Source organism: Gymnoscopelus microlampas (genome assembly GCF_963454915.1).
Source record: "Gymnoscopelus microlampas genome assembly, chromosome: 3".
Lineage (NCBI taxonomy): Eukaryota > Metazoa > Chordata > Actinopteri > Myctophiformes > Myctophidae > Gymnoscopelus > Gymnoscopelus microlampas.
Window position 1 is genome coordinate 58,918,956 of NC_139940.1, and position 22,109 is coordinate 58,941,064.

Here is a 22,109-nt window from a genome sequence, read left to right on the forward strand (position 1 = left end):
AGACAGGTGCTCTCTTATGGCGGTTTTGAAGGTGGTGCAGTAGCAATGCCTCATGATGATCAATTCCTGACCAGCCCGATGAGGTTGATGTGGTCACCCGAATACAACAACGCTCGCCCCGGTTCAAATAATCCGGCGACCTCGGAACGGTTGCCACCTGGTATTCCTAAATGTAACCTCTATGCCTAAACCTTATTCCTAAACATAACCTCAGTAAAACTATGCCTAGACCTAACCGTATTCCTAAAGAAACATCAGTAAACTATGCCTAAACCTAACCTTATTCCTAAACGTAACCTCAGTAAAACTATGCCAAAACCTAACCTTATTCCTAAACGTAACCTCAGTAAAACTATGTCTAAACCTAACCTTATTCCAAAACGTAACCTCAGTAAAACTATGCCTAGACCTAACCTTATTCCTAAACGTAACCTCAGTAAACTATGCCTAAACCTAACCTTATTCCTAAACGTAACCTCAGTAAAACTATGCCTAGACCTAACCTTATTCCAAATCCAGTGAACAGTCGCCACCAGGTATTCCTAAACATAACCTCAGTAAAACTATGCCTAGACCTAACCTTATTCCTAAACGTAACCTCAGTTAACTATGTCTAAACCTGGCCTGGGCCGCAGCGTGGCGGTCCAGGCACCCTAGGCTGCAATGCCAGCCTGACAGCGTGTCGCGGGTTCGACTCCCGATCCCGACGACCTTTGCTGCGTGTCACCCCTCCATATCTCTCCCCATTTCCTGTCAGTCTACTGTCATCTATCAATAAAGGCAAAAAAAAAGCCCCAAAAATATCTTTAAAAAAAAAAAAACTATGTCTAAACCTAACCTTATTCCTAAACGTAACCTCAGTATAACTATTCCTTAACGCAACCTTATTCCTTACCTTAACCTCAGTAAAAAAGAATACAAGAACCACTGGGGGGCGAGTGTGTTTTGGAGCGAGCGTTCCGGTTACCGGTCACCCTCAGCTCCTGGCCAACCCGGTGAGGTTGATGCGGTCCCCCTCGGCGGCAGTGGGAGTGTCCCCGGCGTTCAGGGCCATCCGGAGCTTCTCCCAGAAGACTCCACGGTGCTGCTGGCCGGCACGAGGCCAGCTCAGGTAGGTGCGTCGCTTCAGCAGCTTCCTCACGCTGTAGTAAGGAGACAGCTGGCGGGCCGGGATCTCCTCCACAAACACCAGGATCAACACGTCCTTCTGTTCGTCGAACAGGCGGAAGCTGGGAATAGAAGGAGAGAGGGAATGTCGGTGACGCGCGATTTTTGACGTCTTCTTTTGTGTTTTTATGTGTACTTGTGATGGCTGACTCAGCAGCCACACATTGAGCTTATGGTATGGTGATTCCTTTTAGTTTATTCATTTAGTTGGTTTATTTTCAGTTGTACATTATACACAAATGCCATCTAATATATGTAACCACACACAACCAATTGGAATAACAGTTTATTGTTTAGTTGTTTTTCTATGAGTTTATTTGCATTTGATTTGACTGAGTTTTCTTTGAGTTACCAGTTCTGTGGGAGGTGCTGACTGACGTACATGGACATGATGGGCTGGCCAAAGCAATGGGGATCAGCTGCTCCAGATCTACAGCTAATCTGGAGAAATTGGACTGCACCACAGTCCCTCTGTACACACAGAAAAATAACGGTTCGATCTGGAACCAAAAATGGTTCTTCAGAGTGATTCCATAGAAGAACCATATTTGGTTCCAGAAAGAACCTTTTACACTAAGGTTCTTTAAAGAACCATTTATTCGAATGGTTCAATAAGGAACCATTAAAGGTGCATTAAAGAACCATCAAAAAATGGTTCTTTGAGGAACCGTTTCTGGTTCCTCAAAGAACCATGTAAAAAAATGGTTCTCTGAAGAACCTTTTCAAAAGTGGTTCTTTGAGGATCCAATTGGTTCAATAAAGAACCGTTTTATAATGGTTCTTCAGAAAAAAAAGGTTCTTTGGATAATAAATGTTTCATTACACATTAAAATATATTAGATTTACTGGAAAAGATGGACACAAGATTTTATCATTTGAATTTATTAATAAATAAGCCCACATATCTCCATATTTGAACATTAAACATGAACTTAACACATTTAGATTTAAATCTTTAGAAACTTTTGGGGGGCTAGTGGGGGCATTCTTTGTCTGTAAGGCTCATGGTCTTCAGGGTTCTTGTCCCCCAAATGGCAACAGCAAGCTCATTCATGAACAGGGAGTCCTTGGTGTTTGCTGCCACCATCTTCCAGATCTCCTTTTGGAGCCACACACCAGAGCCAATGTGGACCTGAAACAGAAGAAAACAAGACATGTTTTAGAAATGAAAACACATTTTACCATGACATTTCCCAGACTTTCATTTTGGACAAAAGCAGGCACACTTCAAACAGTCTACTGTAAAGAAATGACATTTTCATGTCAAGGACCCCCAAATGTGGACCCTATTTGGAAAAGAGTTGGTGCCATGGACCTCCAATAGAGAAGATGTTAATTGTTGGATTAAATTTAGTACAGAATTCTACAACTGTCTATACTGTAGGTGGGGAGAGTTAAAGTAATTATTATACAGTACAATGTCATTGGATTACATACTAGCTGGTAAAACAGTAGTGAAATAACCCTTTGTGCCTGGCATCCCTATTTTGTGCATGCCATACATCCACACGGCGTAGTGTCATCATCAGTGGGCCGTACCTACGGAGGCGGAGGCGCGCTCGGGGGAAAACACAAATTTCCCCCAGCTGGTATAGACAGAGGGATGTGGGGTTTTCAAACTCACATGCTGTAAAAGTATACCAATTTAAAAAGCAGGCGTCATGGCTTGCCAGATCACAGGCACAGAACCTTGTTGCCACTCGACAAGGAACGTTACATTAGCAAATTAAACAAGAGTCCGATTGGAATGTTGTCCTGACTGGACAGAGGATCCAACACAACACAATGGCCCGAGGTTATCTGATTTAATCGCCTGGTAAGAGACACTATTACATTTTCTATAGATATGATCAATTAAACTTATCATAATATCAAAAAGCAAAAGTCATTCATTCATCAATGATGTTTATAGAACACGTTTTAGTGAATTCCTAGTACAGGAGACATCGACGCCATTACAGTTTGGAAACGCAACATGCAGCGATTTACACACAAAACAAGCCAAACCCTAACCTATCCTCGTTTAAAAACCTACAGAAAACACAATTGTTAATCTGGCAATGAACACGGAGCTAAAGCAGTGTGTAAATCCTGCATGATATCAAATGATGCATGTCGCCAAATGATAATGGTGTCGGTACGTGCCGTTCACAAAACAGTCTCTAAATTGTACTTCAAATTCACTATAAACATTATTGATGACTTAATGGCTGTTGGGTTTCGATATAATGGTAAGTTTAATTGATCATATCTTGTAATAGTGTCTCTACCAGGCGATTAAACACTGTGCATATGTAAACATGTTTGGCAACACGGAGGGAGACGGGTGGTAACCAGAAAACTCGCCCCAAAACACGCTCGCCCCCATTTCCACCGACCAGCGGTTCTTGTATTCTTGCATCTGTATTACGGTTTGAAATAAGTTCAGGGTTAGACATAGTTTTACTGAGGTTATGTTTAGGAATACCAGGTGAATACCGGCGGGTTTGCCCCGGGGCGACTGTGTTTTGGGGCGAGTGTTTTAGTATTCAGACGGAGATGTAAAGAGGGAAACATCTCCGGTCTCGGTGGTGCTTGTGCTGAAACTTGACTAATGCAATAAAATATAAGGATAATCTGATCAGTGATAAACCACATGAACCCCAGTTTACGTATTCTGGGGGGAACATAAACCAAACATTGCCAATCTAGCTCACAGTTACAACGCGTCGCGTTCCGACGCGCTGTGAGCTCATAGATTGTCAATGTTTGGTCTTTTTAGTCACATATATCTTAAAAATAAGTCAGTCAAGTTGTGTTCCAGCTGTCCTTCTGATGGATTTTTTCTTGGCTGACAATGTTTCTATCGTCCATAAAATAGCTCTGAAAGTTATCCAAACGATCGTGTATGATGTAACTCTATGAGGCAGATCGTTGTGTTTTCCCCCGAGCCAAAATCGAATGGGCGTTCCCGTCTATCTCCGTGTGTATCTATAGGCAAAACTGTTCAAAAATAGTTCAGAAATAGCAAAACCTAGATGATCTACAAGCTCACGATGCATCATGACCCGTTGCCTATTTTTGAAATAGTGCTTTTGTGCTTAACTGTTTCTTATTTAGCTGGGGACACTGTGGAACCCCCTGGGGACCCCACTTTTATGAACCACTGTCCTACACAGTATGTTTCTTCAATACCTTGTGACCGTTGGTGTCAAACATCCCAGGTGTCGATGCCAAATCGTCTGACTCGGGGGGAAGAGGAAATGGAGGAAGTTGCAACTGAAAATATAGAGAATCACATTTAAGCTCCTTTTGGCAGTATCACAGTACTTATATTGTACACATTGTCACCATTTTCCGTAGAACAGTATGACTGTCTAAACACACCTATGCTGTCACTGGTTTGCTTATCTGCAGCAGGGATGTCAGGCTTTGCTGCAGAGCTATATTGGGGCCCTTCCTCCAGTTTCTGTTTTGCAATCTCTAATTTGTTGCATCTTAAAGCATGAACAGGGTACGGAGAAAAAAAAGAAAAAACAAATGAATTGATGTATGCGTTAGTAGGATAACAGTTTAATAATGAACCTAGCATCTGTCCACTCCATATAACATGCTTTCTATATAATGTTTTTTTTAACATTTGTGGTCAAGATCTAAGTAAAAAAGAACATGAGAACAATTAACCAACATATAGATATATACTTGAGAAGAGCAACCTCATGCAACTGTTTCGTTAAAATTAGTCATTGCTTACTTAGTTTTAAGGTGCTGTAGGTCCAGCTCCAACTCTTTGGCCTTCTTCTGGGTACGACTGTACTTGACATTTCGTCGTGGATAGCTTGGGGTACAACAGCATCTCCACCATATTCAGACGAGTCAGAGTCTAAAGGTAGTGCAAGTGATATATTTTGGATAAAACAAGATATTTTTTGTTATAAAGTTAAAGTGGAATAAAATGTAATTTTATGCAATCTGTATCGTAGAGTATATTAATACAATAACTTATACAATCTGTATGTTAGAGTATGTTAATACAAATAATACTATATAACTTATACAATTGGGGTGGTTGCATTTCGTCTCGCCTGCTCTTCTATTGAGACATTTAGTGTCAAAGGTCATGTCTCACCTAGACACAGGATCTGACATGAATTTTGATCTGATGGTCAAGGTTCAATGTATCACCTGAGCAAGCAGGCAGGCTCTATAGAGCGTGCCAAAAATCCTGAAGGGGGCGTCAACAAGTGTCATTTGGTAGCGGCGGACATCTTTGAGGGGTATAAAACAGGTTGACTTAACATTGCCCCCCTCAAGTATGTCTGCAGCTACTATGCCACGCGCCCCATGGTGACGAGTCGTTGGCACGCTCTATTAGCTCAATGGTAAAAGCACTTGCTCAGGAAACCGGGTTCAAATCCGGGGGAGAAGAGGAAAGTTACATAGTGCAGCTTTAACCCATTAAGACCTGAGGCCGATTCTAAAAATGTTCTCTAAATCCTAAAAGTTTTTTGAAAATAAAAGGAAAAAGATTTGAGGTACAAATGTTCGCTTTAAAAAATATATATTCAAAGATTTTCAAAAATAGCAATCTACAAGCTCATAGCGTGACACCGAGTGCCGCGCTATGAGCTTGTAGATCTGCTGTTTTTGAATGGCCAAAGAAATGGCCAAGTTTTTGAATGGCCAAAGAAATAAAAAAAAATGACACAGATGCGTTCCCGGTCTTAATAAGCAGGGGTCTCTCAATCTCTTTAATAAGTAGACAATTCAGTTTCAGATGGGTTGCCAATTTCAGGAGAGAGTACCTATTCATTAGCTTCAATGTTAAGTGTTCCTGTTCCAATGTTGCATGCCCACTTCTTTGTGTCATCACTTCCAATTGCACTTATTTATCCTGTATCCAGAGTTCTGATTAAATTTGGTATTCCTGGAAATGCATTTTCGGCTTACTAAAGAGGTGAAGAGTCTGGGAGACCCCTGTTACTGAACAGTTTGAAGCAATGATTACTTTAATATTACACAAAACAATATCACTTTACCTTCAAACTGTTTTCTTTTCTTTGTGGGAGGGGAGGGGGGGGGGGGCATAACACATAATGGTTCTCTCTTCTTGGGTTCCTTTTTCTGTTTTAGTAGGGCTGCCTGCAAACCATTCGTTTTGGCCACTGCAGCCAAAGAAATGTGTAATAATAACACACACACACACACACACACACACACACACACACACACACACACACACACACACACACAGACAGACAGACAGACAGACAGACAAGCGAATCATTAATGTTCAGAGTTCACAGGATATTAAAACACTCTGTAGCTTCATCACTGAAAGCCCCCCACACACACACACACACACACACACACACACACACACACACACACGCCAGATTTTGAATTTAGTTTTGAGCAGCACACAGGCAAGCAGTACAGATAGTGGCCTATATTAAAAATTATATTGTATATTCCCACTGTAATTTCTTGTAATTATTGTCATAATCCCTTTATCAAGACACATTATATAACTAAACAATGTTGGGTCATGACTTGTGATTGACTTAGAACACAGCAGCCTACGCACTTATAAATACAGTCAGTAATAGTAGGCTAAAAAGCCTACATAAACAGTATTTCTGTGTGTCAACACTCACCTAAAATGTCCGCCGCTTCTTCTTCTTTCTTTTATCTTCTCTGAAGCCGGTTTATAATTATTTTTTATGAATCTAAAGCAATGCAATTGATTTAACTTTCTATGAAGTGAGAGCAGGCAGCTTGACTCGAGACAGCATTCATTCTCCCCGCGCGTCGCGAGCGGTCGGGAGCATAGAGTTCAAGGGTCGCGAGCCAGCTGAGACATTGTTGCCAGATTTTGTGAGAGAAATAAGCAGCCAGGTCTGTGAAAACAATTAAGCCCAAAAGAAGCGACACCTACATAGGTTTATAGAGCTTTATCTACAAGCTCACAGTGCGTCGCATTTGCAACGCATTGTGAGCTTGTAGATCTGCTATTTTCAAAAAGAATAAGCGAAATATTTCACTAATATTTACGAGCAACTTTACAGAAAAACAAGCCCAAAGTCGCTTATAATAAGCAGATATGGCAACACTACTCAGGGCCCATAAAGGGCCCACTTCTCTGTAAAAACAGATCACAAAGCTCACAACGCGTCGAATGCAACAAGATGTAATGTAAAATATACTGTATATACTGGGGGGGGGGGGCAATTAGACCATTAGACTGTGAAAATCTTCACAGTCTAATGGCAGGTAAGATGTCTCCCCGGGATCCAAACTAGTTAAAATAGCAGATCTGCAAGCTCACAACTCTTGTAGATCTGCTGTTTTTTTTTATTAATTGATGGAATATTTTTTTTTAAATATTATATATAATATTATATTATATTATATTATATATTTTAGATTTTTATATAATCATATTTGAGCTGGGGACCCCCCACCCTGATAAGCACTTGGAATGTAGGAGTTGATGCATTTACGTTTAGTTTGACTCTATTGTGAAAATAGCAGATCTTCAAGCTCACAACGCCTCGCAAGGAAGGTGTTGTGAGTTTGTAGATCTGCTATTTTCAATGTTTTTATAGTATAGTGTGTTGATATAGCTTTTGATGCAGTAATGGTGTTTTTTTTTTTTGGTACTAAACAGGTCTTAAAGGTCCTTAAATTGTCACTTCACTGTCATCTGGGGACCACCCCCAAATCACGTGGGGACCCCCCTGGGAGTCCCGATCCACATGTTGAGAACCACTGATCTAACCAAACTTTACCAGCTGCTAAGCTGGTCTTTGCTGGTCTGTCCACCCATTTGACCAGCAAAGACCAGCTACCAGCTTGGCTTTGCTGGTCAGTCCAGCCAGCCAGCTGGCTGACCAGCAAAGACCAGCAGAATCCAGCTTAGTGACCAGCTAACCAACTACACTGGCAAACCAGCCTGACCAGCTTGTCCAGCCTGGTATGCCATCTAAACCAGCTTAAGACCAGCCAAGACCAGCTCATACCAGCTAAAACCAGCAACCTTCATAAGCTGGTTTGTGCTGTTTTTTTCAGCAGGGTGGTTAAGGCTGAATTTGACATCAGAGATAAGGCTTGTTTCCCCCCATATTATATATATATAATATGATTAGACTGACAATAGACTCTCGGGTTACCTATCCTAAAACTGCAATCTCCATGTAATGCATTTGATGTATTACCCTTGCTTTTTGTGAATAACTCTGAAATAAGAGCGTCTACTAAAATAATAATTTGTAATTGTTTTATACAGGTTATAATTTACAGTTGCAAAATCCCCTACCAATAAGAACCTTTCAAATCCCATAGAACCATATGAGGAATATGAAGAACTATTTGTAATATAAAATGGTTTGGAAAATAATTCCCCCTTCCTTGAACCTTTTAAATCTTGAGAACCATATGAGGAATCTGGAGAACCATTTGCTCTATAAAATGGTTCTCTATTAGGTGATGGTTCTTCAAAGAACCATATAGCGTTTTAAAGAACCATTTAAGAATCTAAAGAACCATTTGCTATATAAAATGGTTCTTTAGCAGGTGATGGTTCTTCAAAGAACCATATAGGGTTTTAAAGAACCATTTTAAAGAACCAAAGAACCTTTTTTTTCTGTGTGTACCATGGGGTGGGGCAGGGGTTTTGAGTGTGTGTTTCAATGGTAGTCTTTGTCTTTTCCCCCATTTGTGGTAACAGTGGTCTGACCCGTCCCTATATGTCCACCTCCTGTGGCATTCTAGTTAGTTCAGTTTTCAGTTCAGTTGTGTTGTGTAGTCCAGATTTCTGTTTAGTTATTTAGTTTAATTTCTTTTGTGTTGAGCACATTTGTTTTTGTTATCTATTGAACCATTTTTTCTGCAACAACGAAAAAAGAAAAGAAAGAAATGAAAAAAGAGAACAATATTTTAAAACCAACAAAGTTTTCCCTGTCTCTCCTTCCGACCAACTCGGTCCCTGACAGTACTCTTGATTTTATTTCTCTCTTGTGTGCTTGTTTTCACACATGTTCGCTGCGGTTGCTGAGCAGCAAAACAGTGTGTTCACTCATTCATCCACTCATTCCAAAAGAGCTTGCTTATCTTCCAGGTCTTTCCTTGGGTTTATAATTGTTATCATTGTATCACACATCCCATCTTATAGCCCGGTGGTCGGACACGTTGCCCCAGGGAGCAGTGTTGCCATGTCTGCTTATTATGAGCGACTTCAGGCTTGTTTTTTCTGTAAAGTTGCTTGTAAATATTGGTAGTTGGGGGTTGCAGGTTTTTGATCTTGTTTGTAAAGTATATTATGTTTACATTTCTTAATGTTGTTTTAGCCAGTGGTTCTCAAATATTTTCATGTCAAGGACCCCGAAATTATAACAACAAAAAAATACATATTACAATGTGTATTTATATTTGTCAATGGCCCCATCTGACAATGTTTTGTGCTAGGGACCCCCGTGTTAAAATGTTTCAAAAAGTACTCAAAATGTGTTTTGCGTTGTGAGCTTGTAGATCGGCTATTTTCAAATAGCCGATAGCATATAGGTTCAAAGTGCTCATGTGGCCTAGTTGATTCTTTTGGACAAGTTTTCATAGACCTGGTTGCTTTTTTCTCTCGCAAAATCACACTGCCAGGGAGCCAGTTCACAGGCCTGACTGTCAGTCAGTCAGTCAGTCATTACCTGGCAACCTGCACCTCTCTGGAGCACCATTCACTCTCCAGGTAGCGGCGGCTGATCACACAGATGGTCTTCCTGCTCCCATAGATGGCATCTGTGATGTTCTCTATGATGGGTTTGCCTTGGGAGCAGGAAAAGCATCGATCAATTCATTTAAAAACATTTACATCAACAGCCACCTCTTTGCCCTTGCTTCTGACTGTCTGAACAAAGTGCTAGTAGGGCGCCCCCTTCTGGGACAATAACAGAACTTAATTGCATTGAGTATAAGGAGCATTTTAGCTCATAACTTCTTAAAGGTAGGGTAAGTGATATTTCTTTGTTAAAACAAAGTTTTTTTTTGTTAAAATATTAAAGCACTATTTTACAATTATAATCATGTGTGCATGTTCAGTAACAGGGGTCTCCCCGTCTCTCCAGCTATTAAATAAATACTTGTTCAGGTGGGTTGCAAAATTTCAGCCAACCGGGAGAGCGTACCCATTCATCAGCTTCATTTTTATAGTGTTCCAGTTTCAAATCTGTCTGCTCATTTCTTTGTGTCATCACTTCCAATTTCACTTGTTTAATCTGTATCCTGACTGAGTTCTCTATCCTGATTGATTGGATACAATTGGTATCCCGACCTAAAAATGTATTTTCTGTTTAATTAAGAGCTCGAGAGACATGGAGACTCCTGTTACTGAACAAACACTCTATATAGCAATGAGTACTATCAGAATATAGAACTATTTAACACTTATTTTAACCAAAGAAAATCACTTACTCTACCTTTGAATATAAGATAAATTGACACTGCTGTCCCTATTTTACATGCTTTTTGCACTCTTTTTAAAGAATATATATTATTCTTCCTGAGCCACGTGACCTTCCCCCTCCCCATTTGCATTACTTCTGAGTTGCAAAAACGTGACATACTGTTACAGATTCACGCCACAAATAAAAATAATTATACTGGTGTTTGTGGCGAGCGGTTGTATAATTTGGGGGTACGTGTGATACCACGTGAAGATAAGAAATATGTGTTTTGAGGTTTTATGTTCTTTTTATATTTGACTATTTTTAACAATAATTGTGGAATAAACACCAATGCCTCAAATGCACCTCCAACTTCTGTTCCAATCAATTCAACCTCTGAAACCCTATGTAACGTTAGTTGACTGGAGTCACCATAGTCCGGCAATAATCGTGCACTTTATACGATAAAAGCATGACATTTGGCACACAGTTAGGGCATGCCATAAGGAACATTTTTGGCTATAGGGCCATCGTAGATTTGTCCTGTGGTAACCATGGCAGCCATTTTCCAAAATGTCCTCCATCTGCTGTTATTTTACCAATAACTCTAGAACACCTAGGATCTTGATTCTGGTGACTAATCCTACATTTTCAAGGATGAAGAATACAGTGGTACTATTTACAACATGCTAGTAACTACCTAACTAACTACAGTACATGAGGAGGCTGATACTCGCGTCATATTACACCTAGAAGCTGCTGTGAAGGAAGGGTATAGCAAGGTGACAATACGCACACTAGATACGGATGTGCTGGTCCTGGCAGTAACGGCAGCCCAACGCCTCCACTTGACTGAGCTGTGGGTTGCTTTTGGAACTGGGAAAAGTTTCCGTAACTTAGCAGCTCATGAGATGGCAAGGGCATTAGGCACAGATCGATGCTTAGCTCTACCCATGTTCCATGCCTTTACTGGATGTGACACAGTGTCATCTTTTGGAGGCAGAGGCAAGAAGACGGCATGGGAGACCTGGAAAACACAAGTGCCTTCAGTTCCTTAGCTGCCACCCCGGACAAAATAGATGACTGGATGGAGCCTCTGGAGCGATTTGTGGTATTGCTCTATGACCGCACTAGCGGCCAGGCATCAGTGAATCAGGCACAGAAGCAGCTATTCACCCAGAAGGGACAATTGATGGACTCCCCCCAAAACAAGCTGCACTGATTCAACATACAAAGAGGGCAGCCTACGAAGCTGGCCACTGCTGGGGACAGGCGATGGTTGCAGCCCCTGAACGCCCATCCCCAGGTGAATGGGGGTGGAAGAGGAAGGAGACAGGTGAATACAAATAATTTAATCCACTTCTTTACACTTGTAAACCTGTGATCTGACAATAAAGCTGATTCTAATTTTGACAGGTGGATGGGAAGTGCACTGGACCACACTGCCAGAAGCAAGCCTGGCCTGTCGGGAACTCCTCCACTTTTTGGTTGCAAAAAGGGATGCAGTGGACAATGCAGATGTGTTAAGGCAGCACTTCAGTGCCCTTTGCTACTGTTGTGGACTGTGCAACTAACATTGTGTAGATTATCTGGCTTTATTGAATATGCCATTAGGCTATGACTCATGAGTACTCTGCCTTTGTTGTGTCTTATGGTCCATTGAAGATAATTATGCAATACTACTACTAATAAAAGAAACGGTGAAGTACTGCATTCTTGACTCTCACGTGTCACAGTTTGAAAATATGTACAGTACTACATCATTACATATTTTGATGGGTTTACTATTATTTAATTAACTGAATGCCAGATATATGTAGTTAGGTAGTTACTAGCATGTTGTAAATAGTACCACTATATTCCTCATCCTTGAAAATGTAGGATTAGTCACCAGAATCAAGATCCTAGCACCGAATCAAATCACGTTGAGTCACGTTGTGAGCTTCCAGATATACTATTTTCACCAGATGTTTGCCCCCTGAATAGGGACGCTATAGGGTTGATTTCATTTCATTGTAGCCTATTTATTCCATTTATGGTTTTACATGATTACATTCGTTTCCCCCCCCCCCCCCCCCCCTGTTTTTTCTTTTACATATTCCACAAATGAAAAGGAGCAGGAAGAAGATAAATCTTATTATACCTGCCCCCTATCTTCAATCAAAAATCATCAAATACTAGATGATCTGTCCAATGGCTATCAACCAGTACATCAATACATACAGTATACCATACAAGCCATACCATGATTAATGTTCCAAAATGTTCTGATTTTTTTCAATTGTTTTAACTTTTTTCAAAAAATAGCTAAAATATTTCTACAAGCTCAGACCTCTGTTTGTGCGGTTTACCAGTGTTCCCATGTCCGCTTATTATAAGCGACTGTGGGCTTCTTTTTCTGTAAAGTTGCTGTAAATATTGGTAGTTGTGGGTTGCGTTTTTTTTAGCTCAAATATTTTCCTGTCATGGACCCCAAATTAATATGTATTTGTCTCTAACGAAAATGTTTGGTGCCAGGGAGCACCAAAAATATTACAATATTACATATTTTATTTCAAGATTCTACAAGCTCACAACACGCCCCATCGTGACGTGTTGTGAGCTTGTAGATCGGCTATTTTCGCTCCTTTTGGGCTTGTACACCTGGTAGCGTATTTCTCTCACAAAATCTGTTAACATGGGTGTTTATACACACGCAGCCATCTCACCTGGCTGGAAGTCACGGTGATGCAGACACAGCTTCCAGCCCTGCTCTCCCTCCAGCTTGGGCAGCAGCTCTTTGAGGACCCAGGGCTCGTCGTGGACATTGTAGGAGACGAAGGCGTCGTACTGGTGAGGCTTATTGTCGCGCCGCAGCTTGTTGTCGTATAGGAAGGCCAGGAAGAGGTAGTAGGCGTAGACCAGCTGCCACCTCAGGAAATGATAGGCGAAGGAGGCCAGGAGAAGCAGGAGGACCGCGCACGACGAGGAGATGAAGCAGATGAGGCCGACGTTCACCGAGCAGGACCGAACGTCCATGTCCAACAGCTTGGTGCCCTTCAGGTGCGAGGGGTAGTTGCACTCAAAGTTGTGCGCGTCGTGAACTTGCGTCTGGGGGTCGGTTTCCACCCATTGTACGAACCAGGCGTTGTCACAGTCGCAGGTGAAGCTGTTGTATTGCATGTCCAGGTAGGTGAGGGCAGGAAGCGACCGCATCTCCTCCTCGCCGATGACTGAGAAGGCATTTTTCCTCACCTGCAAGAACCTGAGCTGCTCTAGTTTGGCGCCTTTGAGGAAATCTAGCGACCGGAGCCTGGTTGCGGACAGGGAGAGTTTCTCAAGCAGTGGAATTGGGGAAAACAAGTCCGCTGGAACATCTGTGAGGTCATTTGAGGACAGGTCGAGACTAGTCAACCGAGGTGTGTGATGAAACGTGTTCACGTGCACTGATAGGAGCTGCATGTTCCTGCCATTGAAGACTGTTAAATTAGATAGACCTTGTAGGAAGTTTTGAGGGAGATGAGCCTTGCCGCTGCGATGTTGACCGGACATGAGCAATTCCTCTAGGGATGACAGCTGAGAGAATGGTGGAGGGTGAAGTTCCGTTTCCACTAAATACCGTATGTGGTTATAATTCAAATTCAGAGTTTTTAATTGTTTTAGGTTATTGAACACCTTCTCTTCCAACTGAGTTTCTTTAAGTTTATTGCTTGCTAGGTTGAGTTTTACTAGATTAGTCAAGCCAGTGAAACATCCGTATTTAAGATTTTCTATTTGACCGTCTTGCAGCCACAATTCTTCGAGATGTTGCAGACCTTTGAATTCACCCGGAGAGATAGTAGTCAACTGGATTTTACTCATTTTCAGCAGTCGAAGATTTGCTAAACTATTTCTGAATGCACCACCCAAATCAGAAATAGGGTTTCTGTGGACTTCTAAGTGCTGTAATTTACTCAGATCCTTAAAAATGCACCCTTTCAGAGCTGAGATACGATTGTCAGAGAGATGGAGCTTCAGAAGTCTTGTTAAATTGGTAAAGTCTTCGCAGTCAAGGGCGCCGATGTGGTTCATAGTGAGGTCTAGTTCTTGAAGCATTGGCAGATTCCTTATGGCAGCTGGTACTGAGAGAAGACTGTTGTTATGTACATTCAAAGTCTTTATCTGTCCGAGAGATCGGAAGGCGTCCTCTGAGATATCTTGTATACGGTTGAACCCCAAGTCTAGCTCAGTGAGGTGGACGCACGAGTCAAACATGTGGGGGGAAACAAACTTGAGTTTGTTCTTCTCCACTTTGAGAGTGCTCAGTGAAGGAATCGTGCAGAAAATTCCGATCCAAAGTAAAAGTCTCTTGGGAAGTTCAACATCATTCAGCCTCAGCTGGGTCAACGAGGAGTTAACGCCCTCTGACAAGGACTTAATTACAGTCAAAGTCATATGAGCCCCTCCAATATCGAGGGTGGACACTCTGCCGAGGAAGGTCTTGTTCTGCACGTCCCAAATAATGCCCGGCTTTTGACCACAGTGACCAAGGTTTAACAGTGTGAGGTTTGGAAGTATGTCTGCCGTGATCCTAAATGCTTCAATCGGATTTTGAGACAAATCAAGTGACTTAAGTCCTAAAGACGTGTTTGACAGTTCCCATGACTCAAATGTGTGCACGTAGTTCCCTGTGAGGGACAGGTCCTGTAAATGTGGCAAGTGCCGTAAGACAGACCCAACCCTGCCTAAGCCACGGAAGTTATTCAGATTTAAGTCCAAGACCTGTAAGTTGATCAGAGAATGGAAAGAGTGAGGCGCCATGGTTTTCATGTGATTATGAGCCAGCCTGAGTTCAGTGAGATTGCTCAGACCATCGAACACGTGCTCCTGCAGCTCGGTGAGCTTATTGTCGTTCAGAACTAAAACCTGGAGGGAGATGAGGGGGGCGAATGCACCATCAGCTATGACGGAAATTTTGTTGCGTTTCAAATCCAAACTTGTCAAGTTGGAGAGGCCTGTAAAGTCTGACACTCCTATTAGTGAAATGCTGTTGCCAGACAAGTCGAGCGTGATCACTCTTGATGGAATGCCTTGAGGAATTGCTCTGATATTTGAACATTTGACGTTGACGGAGTAACTGACTGTGCAGTTGTTCAGTGAATATCCCACGACTGGTATAACCAAATGACCGATAAAGTACAGGAGGAAGAAGTAAGTCCTTAGTTGAGAATGTTTAGCTTGTCCGAATCGCATAGATTTTTCCTTTTCCATTCTTCACTGGTGAATCAACCTCAGACTGCCCCTGGTGTCCAATAAAATAAATCAGCAAAAGTAAAAGGATAAACAATGAGACAAAAAGAAAGCATACAGTGAAGTGAACCCATACAGTTTACTTTGAAATACTTGGTCAATGTCAGGAAAATATCATCTCATCATCATTGATATTATACATACATGTAAACAAAATTGTAGTCCTTGATATAGCTAAAGAGCAGGGGTCTTCAACAGGGGTCCGGGACCCCTAGGGGGTCCTTGGTGTTACTACAGAGGGGCAACCGTTGTGTGATATTTTACATTAACCACTTGAACCCTAGCATCCCTATTCTGAGAACTTTAGCCAAAAATAGCACTGCGAGGCGCTGTGAGCTTGTAGATCGGCTATTTTTGGCAAAGAAGTTTGGAGTAGAGGGAATAAAGTACAGAATGAAAGGTCAAGTTTACTAAGTATTTACGGTTTAAGAGGTTAAATGTCTGAAAATACACATGAACATGAATCCAACATACACTGATGACAGTGCTGTCAAACAAGTCTCTGAGGCTATCTATGAAATCTTAATGAAACAGTTTAATATGTATTAGGGGTCCCTGCTTCAACGTTGAAGACCCCTGCTATTAGTACAACAACAAAAAGAAGAGAAAAAGAGATGATACTTACAGCTTCATACATGGACAGGATAAGTAAGCTTTAATCACCAAGCCACATGCTGTTGTGTTTCGTTCTTTTTTTATGCAAAACCGTTCCTCTGAAACGTCACCGAAACTCTCTGCTGTGACAACGCAGGGCCGGACTGAAACAGTGATTTAGACCGCGAGCCACACATCCACCCAGGCCACACGTACACACGCACGAACACACACACGCACGCGCACGCACACGCACGCGCACACGCACACGCACACGCACACGCACACACACACACACACACACACACCACACCTTCACCCCCCCCGCCCCTTCTTCTTCCCTTCCTTTTTTTCTATGGAAATGACGATATGATGGGAACGGATGCACGGAAACAAATTTCACCCACTTTTTTTTTACTTCTTTAAACCTCTGATGTGACAATAAAGCTGATTCTGATTCTGATTCTGATTCTTGTAGATCGTCGTTATTTTTGACGAAGAAACTCGGTGTAGATGGAAAAGGAACGCACCAAGTACAGTGCAAATCAGGTCAGTATAGACGAATCCACGGAGCGCTGCCCTGCGCGCAGCCATTGCTGCGGTGTCAACGCTCTGCGGACGCGGCACCGCAGCAATGGCCGCCTACAGGCAGCTACAGGCGTCTGTGGATTCGGCTATAGACTAGAGGGTCTAAGCCAGGGCTGTCAAACTCGCGGCCCGCGGGCGTTTTGCGGCCCGTGGAAATGTCCATGGCGGCCCAGGAAATACTTTTAAAAATAGTAAATTGACACTACATCTAACAGACATAGATTCGGAGTTTACATTGCCTTGCTCTCCCCCACTCGCTGCTACTTGGCTGCAGCGAGTACCTCTGATGGCCCGCTATTGTCTCTTCCCAGCTGTGGAATGTTCTGGCTGATTGGCTCGTTAACAGTCTATTCAACTGCTAGTCGAGTAGTAATGGCTATACTCTTTGATCCTCACGCAGAAGTCAGCCTAGCACGGACATGTTCTCTCTCTCTCTCTCTCTCTCTCTCTCTCTCTCTCTCTCTCTCTCTCTCTCTCTCTCTCTGTTCTCTGTTGTCTGTCTGTCTGTCTGTCTGTCTGTCTGTCTGTCTGTCTGTGTCTGTCTGTCTGTGTGTGTGTGTGTGTGTGTGTGTGTGTGTGTGTGTGTGTGTGTGTGTGTGTGTGTGTGTGTGTGTGTGTGTGTGTGTGTGTGTGTGTCTCATCTCTCTCTCTTGAGCTCAGAGCTATTTAACATTCAATCTGGGAAAGCATCTGTCATTTTAAGATTCATTTAGCTATTCAAAAATAGCAGATCTACAAGCTCATAGTGCGGCACTGAGTGCCACACTATGAGCTTGTAGATCTGCTATTTTTGAAAAATCATGGGAATTTGTGCAAGTCTTCACAAATGTCTTCTAAATCCTGCTATAATATGTGCTTCTCTAAATGTTTTATCTCTCTCTCTCTCTCTCTCTCTCTCTCTCTCTCTCTCTCTCTATATATATATATATACTAGACCATACCCGGTCGGCGCAGCGCATCCGTGGGGGATATGCGCACATGATCTGGCAACCCGGGAGGCAGTTCGTCCCATAGCTGGGCAGCCCCGTAACCACGGCGACAGTGTTCGACACAAAAACGCTAATAAGAAGCTGAGATTTGATGAAATTGAGAAACGGGCTTCACAGTTGCGTTCAGATGGTAATGGTCAATGACTGTGTGCAAAATCAGAGCAATTGGTCCCAGGCCAGTGAGGAGAACCGGGTATCTTCACTCACGTACTCACCACCACTACAGAGGTTACTAGAATTATAGTAGGATATATATATATATATATATATATATATTTTTTTTTTTTTTTTTTTTTTAAAAGACACATGCATTTCTGGATTGAATGCTCCTTACAAATTGCATTTTGTTTTTAATGTCAATAATTAAAGTAGCTATTCTTCTTCATAATAACATGTTTTTAAAGGTGATATACTGTAGTTAGTAGCAGTGACTGAGACAACAGACTGAAAAACAATGCTGTATAACTGAATGCGTGTGAGCGCACATGCGCGTCCGCAACTGGTTTCTGCCCACATCAAGTCACCATTTGACCAATGTGGCCCGGACCCCAAAATGAGTTCGACACCCCTGCAGTGTTGCCAGATTCTGTGAGAGAAACAAGCAACCAGGGTCTAGGAAAACCAGCCCAAAAGAAGCGACGATGGGCCACATGAGCACTTTAACATATACATCAGCTATTTGAAAATAGCAGATCTACAAGCTCACAACGCGTCGCGATGCGACGCGCTGTGAGCTTGTAGATCGGCTATTTTCAAATAAAATCGTGCGTGGAAATTATAATAAGCAGATCTGGCAACCCTGTGTCTAAGTGGTTCAACGGAAGTGATATTGATAAATTCCAAATATCATCAAAGTATTGTGCGGCACACCCTGGACTTGCGTCACAGCACCCTAGGGTCTCACAGCGCCCACTTTGAGAAACTAGACTATTTTGGACTTAAGATGCACTTATTTGCAGAGGTGGAAAAAGTACTGGCATGTGGCCTGTGTTCAAAATGTTACTTGAGTAAAAGTCCAAAAGTATTGGCATCAAAATATACTTAGAGTACCAAAAGTAAAAGTACTAATGGTTGAAAATAGCAGATCTACAGCTTGTAGATCGGCTATTTTCAAATAGCCTGGGTATAAAATAGGGCTAAAGTGGTTAATGTATGTTTTATAATACAGTAATGTATATTTACAAAGTAACTAGTAACTAATGTTTTCAAATAATTGTAGTGGAGTAAAAGTACAATATTTGCCTCTGAGATGTAGTGGAGTAGAAGTAAAAGTATTGCAAATTGGAAATACTCTAGTAAAGTAAAAAGTAACTCAAAACTGTACTTAAGTGTGGTACTTAAATACATGTACTTAGTTACTTTCCACCATGCTTATTTGATACTGCATGTATACTAAAAAGTATGTTTTTTTTTAAAATTGTTATTCAGCCAGCCAGTGTCCATAGCACGTAAAATATCTGCCTCCATTGTATACGACCTTCCTTGGCCCAGTTCCTCTTTGGAAGATGATGTGCAACTTCTTTAGATTCCTCTTTTACTGTTATGTTGTCAACCTGGATATATCCCACCGTGGGAAACAGTAGATAACCTAACAGTTGCAATGACCTTTGCAATACTGACTTCCTGATTTTGTAGCAAATGGGGGGGGGGGGGGGGGGGGGGGTCTAAGAGTAATAATGTGTATTGACATGCTGTATTTTTTGACCTGAAGCCGATTCTACACGTCTCCTAATAGTCAGGGGATATTAGCAGAATATTTTCCAATCTTGGAATAAATTCCTTACCAAAAAAAATCTTCACCAATGTGTTTGCAAAGGTGTCTAGTAACACATCACAACTTTATTGAAATTCAGTATCCCTAGGAGAATTTTTGACAGCTCCTTAAAGTTGGAGTACCCACCATAAATTTGGTAAAAAAAAATCCAAATTTAATTCTGTTTTAAGTAGCATGTGAGGGGTCAAACTAGGGTGTTTTTATGATTCTGAATCCATTGCAATCATTTGTTTTGCACCAAAACCACTCCTTGGGCTAAAAACGGCCATAGCCATGTATACCTTTTGTGTAAAAAAAGCCCATTGAGATTGGGCTGTTTTTAGCCCAAGGAGTGGTTTTGGTGCAAAACAAATGATTGCAATGGATTCAGAATCATAAAAACACCCTAGTTTGACACCTCACATTCTACTTAAAACAGAATTAAATTTGTTTTTTTTGGGGGGGAATTTTTTTTAACCAAGGTTATGGTGGGTACTCCAACTTTAAGGAACTGTCAAAAATTCTCCTAGGGATACTGAATTTCAATAAAGTTGTGATGTGTTACTAGACACCTTTGCAAACACATTGGTGAAGATTTTTTTTGGTAAGGAATTTATTCCAAGACTTTTTTAATATCCCCTGACTATAAATCTCACCAACAGTTTTCTGAAAAACGTATGTTTCTATATCAGCAGTGCTCAATCTTTTTCATGTCAAGGACCCCCAAAATTATATGCATTTGGCCGCAGACCCCCATCAAAATATTTTGTTCCAGGGACCCCCCAGAAGCAACGATTTGAGTTAAAAATGTTCGCTTTAAGAAATATATATATTCAGAAGATTTGCACACATTTTCACGATTTTTCAAAAATAGAAGATCTACAAGCTCGTAGCGCTATGAGCTTATATCTGCTATTTTTGAATAGCCCAAAGCGTAAAATAATGCTTTTTCGCTCAAATCTAAAAATGACACAGTTCCAGGTCTTAATGGGTTGTTAAGGGAGCAGGCAGCTCAGCTCATGTTTGACTCGAAAAAGTCAAACTTGAAACTTGAAAATAAACTTGCAATTTGCTAAAGGCCTTTTTTCATTTTCTTTTTGGAAGACCTAGAAACACTAGAATAGGCAGGGGTATTGAAATTTTCACCCATTACTCGGACACGTACAATAGCATTCATTGATCAAGTTGGCACTTTAATCAAGTTGACATTTTTGGAGTTATCTTTCATTATTGTAGTCAATTGCATCTTTGCTCCACTGATCTTTTACTCTAAAACTGACACAATTGTTTCTCAATTACTTCAAATTGGACCCCGATCATTGCCACTTGCAGCCACTGCCTTTCAATGTTTTGTCATGTCTATTCACTCAAGCAAAAAAAAAGGTCTTTAGGGTACCCCCTGCTGTTTCAGAATAATCCAGACACTATAGGATATGTTTGACTCCCTTAGGGCATTGGTTCTCAAAATGGGGTCCAGGGGGTCCCCAGAAAAATGTGTTAATGTATCATCACAATTATTTTAACCTTTTATACTTTGTCTATTCAAAAATAGCAGATATACAAGCTCATAGTGCGGCACCGCTATGATCTTGTAGATCTGCTATCTTTTGAAAAATTGTGAAAATTTGCGCAAACCTTTGAATATATATATATTTTTAAGTAAATATTTGTAACAAAAAGTTTGCTTTTCGGGGTCCCTGGAACAAAATATTTGAGATGGGGGTCCGCGGCCAAATACATATCATTTTGGGGGTTCTTGACACCGTCGGTGGCCAAATGCGGTCGCCACAAAAATGTCCTCATAATATGGGGTTGTGGTATAAAAAGGTTTGAGAACCCCGGGGTTAACTAATAATAACATAACTTGCTTTGCTGTACAGTACCCATGCAAACCAGACCAATCTGACTCGCCACAAAAATGTCCTCATAATATGGGGTTGTGGTATAAAAAGGTTTGAGAATCCCGGGGTTAACTAATAGCATAACTTGCTTTGCTATACCCATGCAAACCAGCGCATTCCTCCGACAGCGCAGTGCTCCGACATTAAACAGTAAACCCGAACCAAACCCGCACCCTAACCCTAACCGCACGCGGATGCCACATAGTCGGAGAAAAGGTCTGTCGGATTAACGCATGCCTCCCCCAATCTGCTGCAGTGCAATTTTTTTTTGAGATATCAGTCTGGACATGCCAGGATATGAGGTACTGCCCTGATAATATTGACTGAAACACACACACGCACACACGCACACACGCACACACGCACACACACACACACACACACACACAAGCGTCTCATTCTGGTCATACGGTGTGGGTAATAGTGAACGTGTTGA

General features: G+C 41.6%; 1 protein-coding gene and 1 long non-coding RNA gene across 2 annotated transcripts; both read right to left on the bottom strand.

The window, feature by feature from the left end:
- Positions 1-976: 976 nt before the first annotated feature.
- LOC311041952 (toll-like receptor 13) lies at positions 977-17,193 on the bottom strand (the record flags this gene model as incomplete). The annotated part of the gene is made up of 5 exons (XM_084052443.1): positions 977-1,229; positions 9,846-9,963; positions 13,289-14,135; positions 15,321-15,464; positions 17,125-17,193. 5 exons carry the CDS (start codon positions 17,191-17,193, stop codon positions 977-979), a joined length of 1,431 nt encoding a protein of 476 aa, XP_083908569.1.
- LOC311042176 lies at positions 2,040-6,990 on the bottom strand. Its single transcript, XR_014600470.1, has 6 exons — positions 6,804-6,990; positions 6,186-6,311; positions 4,901-5,029; positions 4,534-4,643; positions 4,342-4,425; positions 2,040-2,299 (listed from the first exon to the last, which is right to left on the bottom strand). It is a non-coding gene; the product is annotated as an uncharacterized lncRNA (long non-coding RNA).
- Positions 17,194-22,109: the final 4,916 nt, after the last annotated feature.